The sequence below is a fragment of the Camelus bactrianus genome, chromosome 10 (genome assembly GCF_048773025.1).
Source record: "Camelus bactrianus isolate YW-2024 breed Bactrian camel chromosome 10, ASM4877302v1, whole genome shotgun sequence".
Taxonomy (NCBI): domain Eukaryota; kingdom Metazoa; phylum Chordata; class Mammalia; order Artiodactyla; family Camelidae; genus Camelus; species Camelus bactrianus.
In genome coordinates this window covers 68612311-68625954 of record NC_133548.1, presented here as the reverse complement: position 1 = coordinate 68625954, position 13644 = coordinate 68612311, and the positions used below count along the sequence as shown (strand labels likewise).

The 13644-nt window shown below is 38.9% G+C and overlaps 1 protein-coding gene across 3 annotated transcripts in view; it reads left to right on the top strand.

Moving 5' to 3' along the window:
* TRPC6 (transient receptor potential cation channel subfamily C member 6) overlaps positions 1 to 13644 on the top strand; it is a 97318-nt gene that overhangs the window by 56371 nt on the left and 27303 nt on the right. For all 3 annotated transcript variants that reach the window (XM_074372932.1, XM_045509014.2, XM_074372934.1), the window contains exons 2-3: positions 1330 to 2104; positions 12367 to 12552. In XM_074372932.1, the coding sequence (XP_074229033.1) occupies positions 1330 to 2104; positions 12367 to 12552 (961 nt within the window). The remainder of the gene's footprint in view (positions 1 to 1329; positions 2105 to 12366; positions 12553 to 13644) is intronic.

Below are 13644 nucleotides of genomic sequence, written 5' to 3'. Positions count from 1 at the left end.
TTCCTTCCCACTTACTAGTTGAATCACAGCTTTCTCAAGTTTCCAGTGATTTTTAGAACAATGCCTGGTAGAGTCCAGTCCATTAATTGTCCCTGTTGATGAAACCTATGCCGTAGCATTTAGTCGATCCCTGTGCTGGAAAAAGCTCTCCACCTGCACCTGAGTCCATCCCACTCTCCCCAACACACTGTCACACTCTCACCTGATTCCTACTGTCCTTCCACCTTCATCACATCACTTTCTCCGGGAAGGTAGTTTAGATGCCCCTGCTATAGGTTTATCATGGCAATTGAACAGCTGATAAGGTAATGTGCTAAATGCCCATTTTTCCCTTTGGACTACAAGAGTTATAAAGATGTAACATACCATATAAAAATATTTTTCTTTTGTTTTTACCATTGCTTTTTCTTGGCCTTATATAATGCCTGACCTTGGAATACGAGGGATTCAGTAAATATGTGTTGATTTGAATGGATTTGCTATTTTCTCTACTTGTTTTTTATACTTTTACACTCGATGTCATCATAGTGACTAATGATGGATCTTTCTTACAGCTATGCCTTCTGCAATTGAAAAATAGATGGGTTTTTTGTTTTTTGTCATGGTAACTGTTTTTTATTTTTTATTTTTTAATTTACTTTATTTTTTAAACATTTTTATTGAGTTACAGTCATTTTTGTAATGTTGTGTCAAATTCCAGTGTAGAGCACAATTTTTCAGTCATACATGAACATACATATATTCATTGTCACATTTTTTTCGCTGTGAGCTACCACTAGACCTTGTATATATTTCCCTGTGCTATACCATGTAATACTGTTTATCTATTCTACATATGCCCGTCAGTATCTATAAGTTTTGAACTCCCAGTCTATCCCTTCCCATCACCCCCCACCTTGGCAACCACAAGTTTGTATTCTGTCTATGAGTCTGTTTCTGTTTTGTATTTATGTTCTTTTTTTTTTTAGATTCCACATATGAGTGATCTCATATGGTATTTTTCTTTCTCTTTCTGGCTTACTTCACTTCGAAGAAAAATACATGTTAATCCCTCTGTGATGGCACAGAGAGATTAGGGGAATTGCAGGAGTCTCCATCCCAAAGGAAAATGCTAAAATCTGCAAAGTGCTTGGGTTTCTTAAAGGAGAAGTTCTTGGAATCCATTAACAGATAAATGCATCCTCATTTGTATTATAGCTGGTCTAGAGATGAGGAGACTAGAGACAGCATCTAATATACTTGAGGCTTGCATTAGATGACTGGCAGTTCATTTGGCACACTGAAATGCTCTTAATACGATTTGTTCACAATCTTTCTATTTTGTTACAGCCGGGGCACTGACAATAGACTGGCCCACCGGCGGCAGACGGTTCCCCGTGAGAAGGGGAGAAGGCTAGCTAACCGAGGACCAGCGTACATGTTTAATGATCACTCAACAAGCCTATCTATTGAAGAGGAACGCTTTCTAGATGCAGCGGAATACGGCAACATCCCCGTGGTAAGGAAGATGTTAGAAGAATGCCTCTCCCTCAATGTCAACTGTGTGGATTACATGGGCCAGAATGCCCTGCAGCTGGCGGTGGCCAACGAGCATCTGGAAATCACAGAACTTCTTCTCAAAAAAGAAAATCTCTCTCGTGTTGGGGATGCCTTGCTTTTGGCTATTAGTAAAGGTTATGTTCGCATTGTGGAAGCCATTCTCAGTCACCCGGCTTTTGCTGAGGGCAAGCGGCTAGCCACCAGCCCGAGTCAGTCTGAACTGCAGCAGGATGACTTTTACGCCTATGATGAAGATGGAACCCGCTTCTCCCACGACGTGACCCCAATCATCCTGGCCGCCCACTGCCAGGAATACGAGATCGTGCACACCCTCCTGCGGAAGGGCGCTCGGATTGAACGGCCCCATGACTATTTCTGCAAGTGCAGTGAGTGCAACCAGAAACAGAAGCACGACTCCTTTAGCCACTCGAGGTCCAGAATTAATGCCTACAAGGGCCTGGCCAGCCCAGCCTACCTGTCCCTGTCCAGTGAAGATCCCGTCATGACAGCGTTAGAGCTCAGCAATGAGCTGGCCGTGCTGGCCAACATTGAGAAGGAGTTCAAGGTAAGCCTCTACCCATCGGGGCTTCACCCTTGCAAGTCAAGGTCAAGGTGCACTCACAGGCTCCCACTGCATGGTCACACTGCGTTAGGTATCATAGACAGTGGGTAATTTTATATGTTTCTTTCAACCGGCCCTTTAGTACAATTATACATTATAAAAGCTGTGATCAGTACCACTTGGAGATGATCTACTATATCCTAGGAATTGTACCTTTATTATGCCTGCTACTTATGGCAACCTTGAGAAGATCTTAGTGCCTTTTCAGATGGAGAAATGGACGTATAGAAAGGTCCAAGATCAAGTGGTAAACGACAGAGCTGGGATCGGGTTCCCAGGTACGCTGCACTCTTACAAGCCAGGTCTTCTCTGTTTCTATCATCAGAGCATGGTGATATGCCTCAGAGAGGTCAGAAAGATGGATAAGATAAAGCAAGTCACAGTTTGACTTGAGAGACAGGTGCATGTGTTAATAAACATGGTATGAAGAGAAAATGGAACTACTAGGGAGGGCCAGAGGCAATGTGCAGAGGAAGCGATATTTAATTCAGATTAGGTTTCTGGGAAGTTACGTGTAAGAGGGCATCTCGGCTGTATATGACAGAATGAGTAAGATTTGGGAAGGCAGGCATTGAGGGAAGAGAGATTTTAGGTCAAGGTAACAGCCAAAGCAAAAGCTTGTAGAGATGAAGGAAGTAGTCACTGAGAGGGCACTTTGAGCAGTCTCTGAATAAAAGCTCAGTGGAGACAGACGGTGTCAGATGCTGCCATTGTCTGCGTGATTTCTGCCACATTTGGAGAGGATGAAGGTTTCCTAGTCCAGAGTCATCCACGCCCACCTGCACGCATGCGTGGGCCCTTCTAAACTCCGTCCCCAGGTTATCCGACCCGCCTCACAGTGCTCCCCACGTTCTGCTGGACATTCTTGTTGTTTAGAGTGTGCTTTTCCCCCTTTACCCGTCTACACACCGCTTGGAATCAGGCCTGATTCATCAAATACAGTGTTTTGCAAAGATAAATGTTAGTTTTATTTTCTCTATTCTATATGCTGTGAGAAAGCATGTCTCCACACTCCACACTTTGGGGGTCTCTCCTGTGCAGTTTCTCAGCACCTGTGTCACTGAAGGAACCCTGTTAACCCCCAGCATTGTAGGTCATATGTCCGTCTATCTTCGGCTCCTGTCCATCCAGGCAGGGAGAGGAAGGTACGTGGTGGCTGGAACCCTCCAGCGGCTCCCAGGTCAGAGGACCCTGCTTTCCCTACCTCCCTGGCAGCAAATGATCTCTTACAACCCTGTCTCCTTCTTTCCTACTTCTTTACTCCCAGGACTTAGGGAGTCAGAGAACTATGCCATCTTTTTTTTTTTTTAATTGAGTTATAGTCAGTTTACAATGTTGTGTCAAATTCCAATGTAGAGCGCAATTTTTCAGTTATACATGAACATACATATATTCATTGTCACATTCTTTTGAGAACTATGCCATCTTTAAATGAGAGAAGTCTCTTTGAAATCTGATTATTTTTGTCCACAATTTTTTTTTTTTTTTGGCAGGAGGAGGTAATTAGGTTTACTTATTTATTTTATTGATGGAGGTACTGGGGATTGAACCCAGGACCTTGTGCATGCTAGACATGTACTCTACCACTGAGCTACACCCTCCCCCTTGAAATCTGGTTATTTTTTTAACTGATATTTAATTTTGATGAAATGTCACTGCTTAGGTTTCAACGTATCTATTTCTGTTATTGCCTGCTTGTTCACGCACCTCTCTAAGCTGCTGAAGACTGTGACATTTTTTATCCGTTCCTTCATTCACTTGTCTACATCTTTTGAGTCCCTGTTTTGTACCAAATGCTGTATAGAGGAGAGTTGAGAATGGAGATGGAGATGGAGCACAAAATGCAAAGACACTTCAGACAGTAATCTTGCCCTCGATTAGTATGTAAACTAATAGGAGAGGAAAGTGTAGTAACTGTAATATAAAGCATGACCTTGTGGAGTGAGGAGTGGGTAGGTGGGCCCAAACTGAGATGAATCGCATCCAACCAGAATCATCATGGTCCCAGAACGCACTGCACAATGTGACTAATCTCCGTCCAAGGTTATCTGACCGGCCTTACAGTGCGCCCCACCGACGCTCTGCTGGGCATTCTTGTCATTTAGGGTGTGCTTTAGGGTTACGGGGATTGAGGGATCCGGACAGTCCTTGATGTTCACCACGCATTTTTGTCAGCTCACGTAGGAGTGAGGTATACAGATCATTTCTCTCCATTCATGTTCTCCCTGTGTGGTTCCACTGTCTTCACCAGTTACCTAGAGTCTCTCAACGGGTGCACACTTTGCTTAATGCCCTGCCTCTGTGAAGGGTTAAAGGCAGAGAAAAGATAAGCCTCTCTGAAAACATGAATCTCTTTAATAGTATGTTACTCTTACTGTCTTTTTTTTTAACATTTTTTATTGATTTATAATCATTTTACAATGTTGTGTCAAATTCCAGTGTTCAGCACAATTTTTCAGTCATTCATGGACATATACACACTCATTGTCACATTTTTTTCTCTGTGAGTTGTCATAACATTTTGTGTATATTTCCCTGTGCTATACCGTGTACTCTTACTGTCTTTTAAAAATCAATCTCAAATATGAAATTAGTTTACTGTTAAAAGAGGGCAGCAGTTTAAAAAATATTTTGAAAAGTCCATCCTAGAACTTGACAATTAGCAGTTTTTCTCATTAGAAACATGACTCAAAAAAATCGCTGGATGACACAAGGAGAGAGGCCATGTCTTGACTTTAATTTTGTTTAAAGCCTTTGGCAAAGACAAAATAAAAAAGCATAATGTTTTCTTTCTCATCAGACATGATGCACCAAAACAAGTATTTTATGCTCCAGACTAGTTTGGTCCACGGAGACCAGCACAGCCTCAGATGAGGAAACCGCGCTTGGCTTTGTGTGTAAACTCAGGGGAGCCACACCCCCCACCCCCACAGGGCTGCCTGTGACTCTAAACCGGCTCCCAGCAGCCCAGCCTCAGCTCACGGCAGGGTGAGCCCTGATGGGGCTGGAGAGACTGGTGTCTCTGCTGAGGTTTCTTGCTAAGGCTGCTGCTCTACCCTTCAGAAATAACTTCTCTCTTCTTACTGTAAAATGATATATTTGACCTTTGAACAACGTCAGTTTAAACTGTGCGGTTTCACTTACGTGGATTATTGTCACTAAGTATGGACTACAGGACCTCATGACCCCAGGCTGGGTGAATCCGTGCATGTGGAACCGTGGATACTGAGGGCCCACTCTTGAGTTACATATAGTTTTTCGACTGCGTGGAGTGTTGGTGCCCCTAACTGCCACTTTGTTTGAGGGTCAACTGCGTATAGGCATGTTAGAAAATAATCATATAAAAATATAAGAAAAATTTAAAAATCAGTCCTAACTTTGCCGCCAAGAAATAAATACTGCAACTGCAAACACGCCAGCACAGATCCTTCTAGTCTTGTTTTTTAGTAGTCAAGCCCCTTAGAGTCTCAGGGAACAAGGACGACAGAGGCTGCACCAGCTGAGGTCTGGGCTGCCTCACAGGGACCCGAGAGATTGGCTGCAGGCAATCAGTTCTTTCTTCAAATTCATGGTCTTCAAATTCTTTCACTTCCTTTTCACCTGAAAGACATTTGGAAAACTCTATGCTTGTCGCACATTTTAAAATCGGCATCTAAAATTTTTCTTGTGCAGTTTAAATATTTTTAAAAGATGTAATTTCTGCATGGTGTAAATATTGACATTTAAAAATAGAACTCTTAAATTGCTCCTTCAAACGTTTCCTAGGGGCCTCTAAATGCTATGATTTTATGTGCACCATCACCTATTTAAAAAGATAAGTGAAAACCTTCTTTAACATTTAGAATAGCTACATCTTTTCTTTTCTCCTGAAACTTATCAGTCCAATTTCCTCCACAAATGTGATTCCTATTTTAATAGATTTTTATTGTAAGGTCTGTTATAAATCACTGTATTCTATATATTCATATACATACACACACACATTATATAACAGATACGCAACATGTATATGTACATATGAAATTTTAGAATTTGTTTTACTGTCTGTTATTATCCAGCTCTAGGTATTCAAAATATTCTAGAAAGAGTTACCATTACATTTATTAACAGTACATTTGAATAAAACTACATAAATTGAACATCATTGTTCAAAATAACAAATACATACAAATTTTGGAAAACAAAATTTAAATATATGACAGACAGTTCTTATTAGAAATGCATTTTTAGTGGAATGAATCATGTCCACACTTTTGTTATGTATTTAGTGGAAGAGAAAAGTCTGTCCTGCTAAAAATAACTTGCTATGACAGCCAGAATATTATTTTCATTTTTGTTAATAGGTTATATGATTTATTAAAGATTTTATGGAATAAAATTACAATGGCGATGACGACAGTTGGAATAAATATTTCTTGATGTGATTTGATAACTGCCTTCCTGAATTACCCATACCGAATCTGAAAGAAATCACATAAAAATTTTACTCATTTGTTTTAGTTAATATCCTGTGAAAATTTTGAGTTCTGGAAACGACTCCAAGTCACATTAAAAAGAATCCTCTTCACTAACTTTTTCTGCTTTGCCCATTTGAGATGTCTTTCTTTTAAGCTAATGATACATCCAAGAGATGAGTATTAAGAATACTTTGAAAGAATCACATTTAAATATGTGGAAAAGTGACTTCTGTAGTCAGTATTCCCTCCTGATGCCTTTTTTTTTAAATTTTTTTGTTGAGTTATAGTCATTTTACAATGTTGTGTCAAATTCCAGTGTAGAGCACAATTTTTCAGTTATACATGAACATATATATATTCATTGTCACATTTTTTTTTCACTGTGAGCAACCATAAGATCTTGTATATATTTCCCTGTCCTATACCATATAATATTGTTTATCTATTCTACATTTTGAAATCCCAGTCTGTCCCTTCCCACCCCCCCACCCCCTTGGCAACCACAAGTTTGTATTCTATGTCTATGAATCTGTTTCTGTTTTGTATTTATGTTTTGGTTTTTTTTTTTTAGATTCCACATATGAGCAATCTCATATGGTATTTTTCTTTCTCTTTCTGGCTTACTTCACTTAGAATGACATTCTCCAGGAACATCCATGTTGCTGCAAACGGCATTATGTTGTTGGTTTTTATGGCTGAATAGTATTCCATTGTGTAAATATACCATCTCTTCTTTATCCAGTCATCCGTTGATGGACATTTAGGCTGTTTCCATGTATTGGCTATTGTAATAGTGCTGCTATGAACATTGGGGTGCAGGTGTCATCCTGAAGTAGGGTTCCTTCTGGATACATGCCCAGGAGTGGGATTCCTGTGTCATACGGTAAGTCTGTTCCTAGTCTTTTGAGGAATCTCCATACCGTTTTCCACAGTGGCTGCACCAAACTGCATTCCCACCAGCAGTGTAGGAGGGTTCCCCTTTCTCCACAGCCTCTCCAGCATTTGTCATTTGTGGATTTTTGAATGACGGCCATTCTGACTGGTGTGAGGTGGTACCTCATTGTAGTTTTGGTTTGCATTTCTCTGGTAATTAGTGATACTGAGCATTTTTTCATGTACCTATTAATCATTTGTATGTCTTCCTTGGAGAATTGCTTGTTTAGGTCTTTTGCCCATTTTTGGATTGGGTTGTTTGTTTTTTTCTCCCTCCTGATGCCTTCTTTGGCATCCCTTCATTCAAGACGGATGCATTCTTTGACAATTGTTGGCAAATGAAGAAGCAAAGCACATTAAACAAAAATGATCATTGTTCCTATAACCACACTGAGCCATCCATCTAAATTCAGAATGTCCCAACACGAACTGACATGTTCTGTTTTTATTATTCGACTTCATCTTCAACAGAAATGTCTGTTAGGGCAGGGGACTATAGAAAGTCCCTCAGGGTCTATGGTACCTGGATTAATCGTTAAAAGTGAATCTCTGATTGATTGTTTGCAGCACGGCTGAGTGAGAGTGGGGAATTATTTTGTCTAGGAGCAAAAGATCTGTTTTCAAGGAAATTAGTTTTTGGACAGTTGAGGGTCTGGAAATTAATTCCTTTAAAACTATCAACGTTCTATGGCCCTTTAGAAAGTCTGCACATATTTCTGTTTGAAGGCAACTGATTTGTTTTGTGAGAGTCAGATAATGAGAACTTTAACAAAGATTTTGTGAGCTCCAACATATAGCTTCTCCGAGCTCCTCCCAAGTTCTCCTTCTCGTATTAACCCTTTTTAATAAGAGACAGAGGAGTTTCTCTGAAAGTTTTACTCTTGTGCCTTGAATCTTCTAAACCAAACAAATTGTACTTATTACCCATATCAGCTGGCTCCACACAGAGCTGGCTCCACAGCAGAGAAATCTAACAATTAGATGGAATTACCAGAATGAGGCCTGAGAAACCGCAGATCTTTGAAGAGAATGGGGAGAAGCCATATTCAAAAGTTTTTCACCCATTCAAATTCAAATTTTATACTGAATTTATATCAATAGTTTTTTTGCTTTGTTAGCATGAGACTTCAGCCGCCTTAAACTTAAGCCTGAGCTGAGCCGAATTTTGGCCTCAAACGGCAAATCAATGGGAAAGAAAAAAAGAAGAAAAGAAAATCCAGAACTTTGTTTTTGATACCGACGAAAGAGAGCAAGCATAGTGCCTGGCTTCTCCTTGACTGGAGACTAAGAATAAATGTAAAGACAAAGAGATCAGTACCAGAGATGGTTTTTCTGCAAAGGCATTCTTCTAAATTTGGAACTTCCTTTTCGTATCTCAGTGTAGACCTATGACTTCTGTCTCTAAACTGTTTTTCGAGTGTATTTGTATGTTAGAATGTTTGGGGTAATGAACAATGTTACCTTTAATTACCCTAAAATTACCTCTGTGCATCAGGGATTGGCCTCTTCCCTGTCAGTCTGCATAAGTAGTTTTGCTGAACTTTTCTAGTTCCTTTATGTCTTCCTGAGGGTCCATATCCAAACATGCCCATGACCGTCCAGAGGCCTCCACTGTTGACTTAATATAAAAAGATTCTCATTCTTGATACAGAAAGAAGAGCTAGAGGTTAAAATTACACACCGTAACATATCTTCTACTATGTAAATCCAACTAAGATGACCCTTTGAAAGGGTAATTTTTACAGGAACTTTTTATATCTTATACTCTCTAAACTCTGCTCTATTAACCCACTATCAGTCATCTCTTTATAATTCAAAGGTTAATAGGCGAACACCCACTTCCAATTTATTATATTTATGGTGTCGGCCTGTGAGCCAAAGGCAGAATTAAATCAACCTGCCAGCTTCACTTTTTCTTTCAAAAAAACCAAAATCACAGTGCTACATCTGGCCAATGAACTACTGCCAACATCTCATTTTTTTTTAAAGTTGAAGTATAGTCAGTTTAGAATTTTATGTCAATTTCTGATGTACGTCTCATTTCAAGTGAATTTACATGTTAATTTAAGAAAACTTAAAATATGAAAATATTTGTAGGTGGACTCCCAAGGTGAAAAAAAGCATGCATTGCTAAAAGCAGAGTCTTGTTCTTTCTTTCTCTTTTTAATTGATATTTTTGGTTTTTGTTTTATTTTGTTTTTGCTTGGCATATGTCTTGAGAATTAGCAGTGAATTGGAAACAGTTGTTTAAGTCAACGTATTAAACAGCACAGAGCTCCTGTACTTTGCTTTTTTAGTCCACATGGGTTCCACTAAAAAATGTTACCCCACACTTGAAGGATCATACTTCTCTTTGAAATATCTAATTTCACCTGAGCCTTTTTGGAATTCTCGGGAGCGTTGGTTTTGACTCTTACATTTTTGCCTCCAAGAGGACTAGGAATTCATCCAGAATTGAGTGCTACATACAAGAGAGGCTGGATGCATTATATTTTGTCATAGCTCCATGGGTTCTTATGAATGTTAAGAAATGGCTTGTTTGCCGATCTTGCCTTTGATGATATAAATAAATTATGGTTTATCAGATGCTTGCTGCTCATCCCTATGCTATGTACTTTGGTGTGTGTTTCCTTAACACACATTTAATCTCTCTGACTCTCCGTTTTGTCATCGGTAAGTGAGAACAAGGACAGCACTTAGCGCACAGACTGATTGTAACTTATCTAAAGTCACGTGGCTGAAAAATCTGCTCACAGCTGTGTCTAACTCTAAAAGCCCAGGCTCCCTGACCACTGTACTGGAGGAGAGTAGACATGGGCCACGTGTGCAATTCCACGCTTCCCAGTTCTTCCCCATGACCTTACCTGACTACTTCATGAAAGGCGTAGATCTGTTTCCTTGTGACCCTGTCCATACTATCTGACCAGACACCTGTTTAGAGGCAGTTTGAGCCATTCTCAGTTAAGACATAATTTTTTTTATCAGTTTGCTTTTGTAGAATCTGTTTGAACCTGCATTTTAGCAAAGTGTAGCCTGTTTAGAAGTTACTGAACTATATGGTATCACTTACACGTGAAATCTAAGAAAAGAGACAAACTTATTAACAAAAGAGGAACAGACTCACAGACACAGAAAACAAACTTACGGTCACCAGGGTGGGGAGGGGGTGGGAAAGGATAAATTGGGAGTTTGAGATTTGCAGATACTAACTAATATATATAAAACAGATAACAAATTTCTACCGTATAGCACAGGGAGCTATGTTCAATATCTTATAGTAACTTATAATGAAAAAAATCTGAAAGCAAATGTATGTATGTATATGTATGACTGAAGCATTGTGCTGGACACCGGAAATTGACACAATATAGTAAACTGACTATACTTCAATAAAAATATATATACATATATAAATCAACAAAAGAAATAAAGAAGTTACTAAACTTTATTGAAAGGTCACCTGGCCTGATTTGCAGTGGGAGCCCGAGCAGGTACTTTGCACATACCCAATAAGAAACTATTTTCCACATAGACTCCCCCAAATATTATCTTATGGACTCATGTTCAGAGCTGTTCACATTTGTCTCGCAGTTTTCTCTCTTGATCACTGCAAGGGAGCTTTTTATCCTACAACACACTTCAAGATGGAAGAGACAACTAATTCTAAATCTGCAAAACTAGCTTTGAGAGTAAACTCTGCCACTGAGGCTGTGATCTCAGGGGATCTTAGTTTGATGATGTGCAAAATGGGAATAATATTTGCCTGGCTTGACTCCTAGTTCTTCAAAGATCAAAACAGAAAAGCATTCTACAAAGAAGAGACAAAGTGGCATGATTCTTACAGGCAAAAGGTTTCAAGCCAAACAGGGTTAGGTTTAAAGCCTCTTTTTGACACTTAGTGGCTGCATGATCTTGGACATATTATTTAACCTAAGTGATCAAGAGACGGTGAAGATTAAGATAATATAATCCACTTGCAATACAACAAGCTCTAGCTGGTTTTCTTTATTATTATTGGGTTATAAATAGCCTTATTTCAACGTAAGGGAATAAAGAGGAAGGAAATATTAGAAAGACCTGAGTGAAGATATGAATACATGGTGTATATAAATTCAAAATGAGTTTTAGGTGTTTAAATATGATCTGAACTTTCTAAATACTGTTAGGTCATCAGCAATAAATTACAGTGAAAGCATTTTCATTAAACTTTCTTTTCTCTGAAGAGAAGAAACTCAATTTGCAGGCCTTATAGTAGATCTCATTTTTTGGACCCTGTGTTTGGCACATAAAGTTCCTCAAAATCAACTTATTCAATAGACAAGTGATATATGTTTGCTTTTTTTCTGGAACCTTTCCAAATGTCCTTTGTTTCTCAAGTTTACCAACACCATTTACAAAGTCTTCTAAAGATCTGGCAAGTATATATTATGTGCCCAGCTGATGAAGTTATGAACACGAAAGATACGATGTTTGCAAAATAGTACAACCATTCCGTGGGAAGGTTTTGCTTACTTTATATTTCTCCTGAATCAACAGGTGAGTCTGGCACAGTATGGTACTTTTTGGTAACTTTGGTCATGCTTTAGACAAATTGCTCCTTTTAGGCTATGAAGAAAATCTTTACAGTGCTAAGATATTTCAGAGATCACTCAGCAGAACAGCATTCAAAGCATGTTAAAAGAACAGAGAACCTAAAATAGACCTTCTTTTTGTTTTCTCTATAGACCATCGAGTCACCAATAAATTCTGCTGCATAGCATAGTAAAGTGTACTAATTCTGTATTACTGTTTTTTGCTTTGCTTTGTCCTTCCTAGAATGACTACAAAAAACTGTCCATGCAGTGCAAAGATTTTGTTGTTGGACTCCTCGATCTGTGCAGAAATACCGAAGAGGTAGAGGCCATTCTGAATGGGGATGTGGAGACACGCCACAGTGATGGAGACCACGGGCGGCCAAATCTCAGCCGTCTGAAACTTGCCATTAAGTACGAAGTCAAAAAAGTAAGGTCAGGCATGAAGCCCCATTTACATCATTTCAGTTTTGATTGGTGCTAAATAAGGATGAAGGGCTGGCATGATTAGACTGAGCTGGGTTTTTCTAATTAACAGCTGTACCAGGCAGGTCCTCTAACAAATCCTAAGAGCCCGGTTGTGAGGCATTTAAGCTACACCAAACGCCAGTCTTTAAAATCTAGACTGGTTTATGTGGTGACTGCCACTTTCCTTTACTGAATGATATAAAAATGACTTTGTGAAAAAAAAAATGACTTTGTGGGTTCAAACTGCAAGGCATTTGTTATAGAATAGGAATATCATTATTTAAGACTCAACTCCATTTTCCCATGTATTGATATATTCCAATCCCAGACCAGTGCCTTCAATTCCTTCTTTAGTGCATTTGAATTTCCTGCACCTTAATATGTGGAATATTTTTAGTCTGTCTTCACGCCATGCCCTCATCCCAGACTGCTTTCTTAGATGTCTTAAAAAATCAGTTTTTAATGATCGGTTTTATAATAAAAGAAATATAGGCTTGTGGTTAACTTTAAAACAACATAGACACACCCCTTTTCTATCTTCTTAATTCTTAATGGAGAGTAGTTAATCAATATTACATTGTTCTCCGTAAGTTTATATCTTGGACACCTTCACATATCAGGAAATAAACATCCACTTGATTTTTTCCAAAAGCTGCGTATCATTGTTATGTTCATTTAATCAGTTTGCTATTTAAGGGTGTTTATTATTTTCTTTAGGCTTTTGTTATTTCAAAACATTTGCTAAATTTCCCTCCAAAAAAAGGTGTGCCTGTTTATACAGATGCCAACAGTGTATGGGAGGGCTTGCTTCTTCCAGCCACAATGGGTGTTATGAAACCTTACCATTCCGAGAAGACAAGCATTGTCTTGTTTTAATTATCTTCAAAGTTAACCATCCTTAAGAGTCTAACCTTTTAATATTCTTTACAAGTTGTTATTTTGGGTTATTGCTCTTTGTAGATAAAATAATGCTGCTCTCCGTCTCATGTAGGGTTCACTCGTAAAAAAATAAATATGGGAGAATAAAAAACTTCTGGAAAAGAAAAGTAAAGTT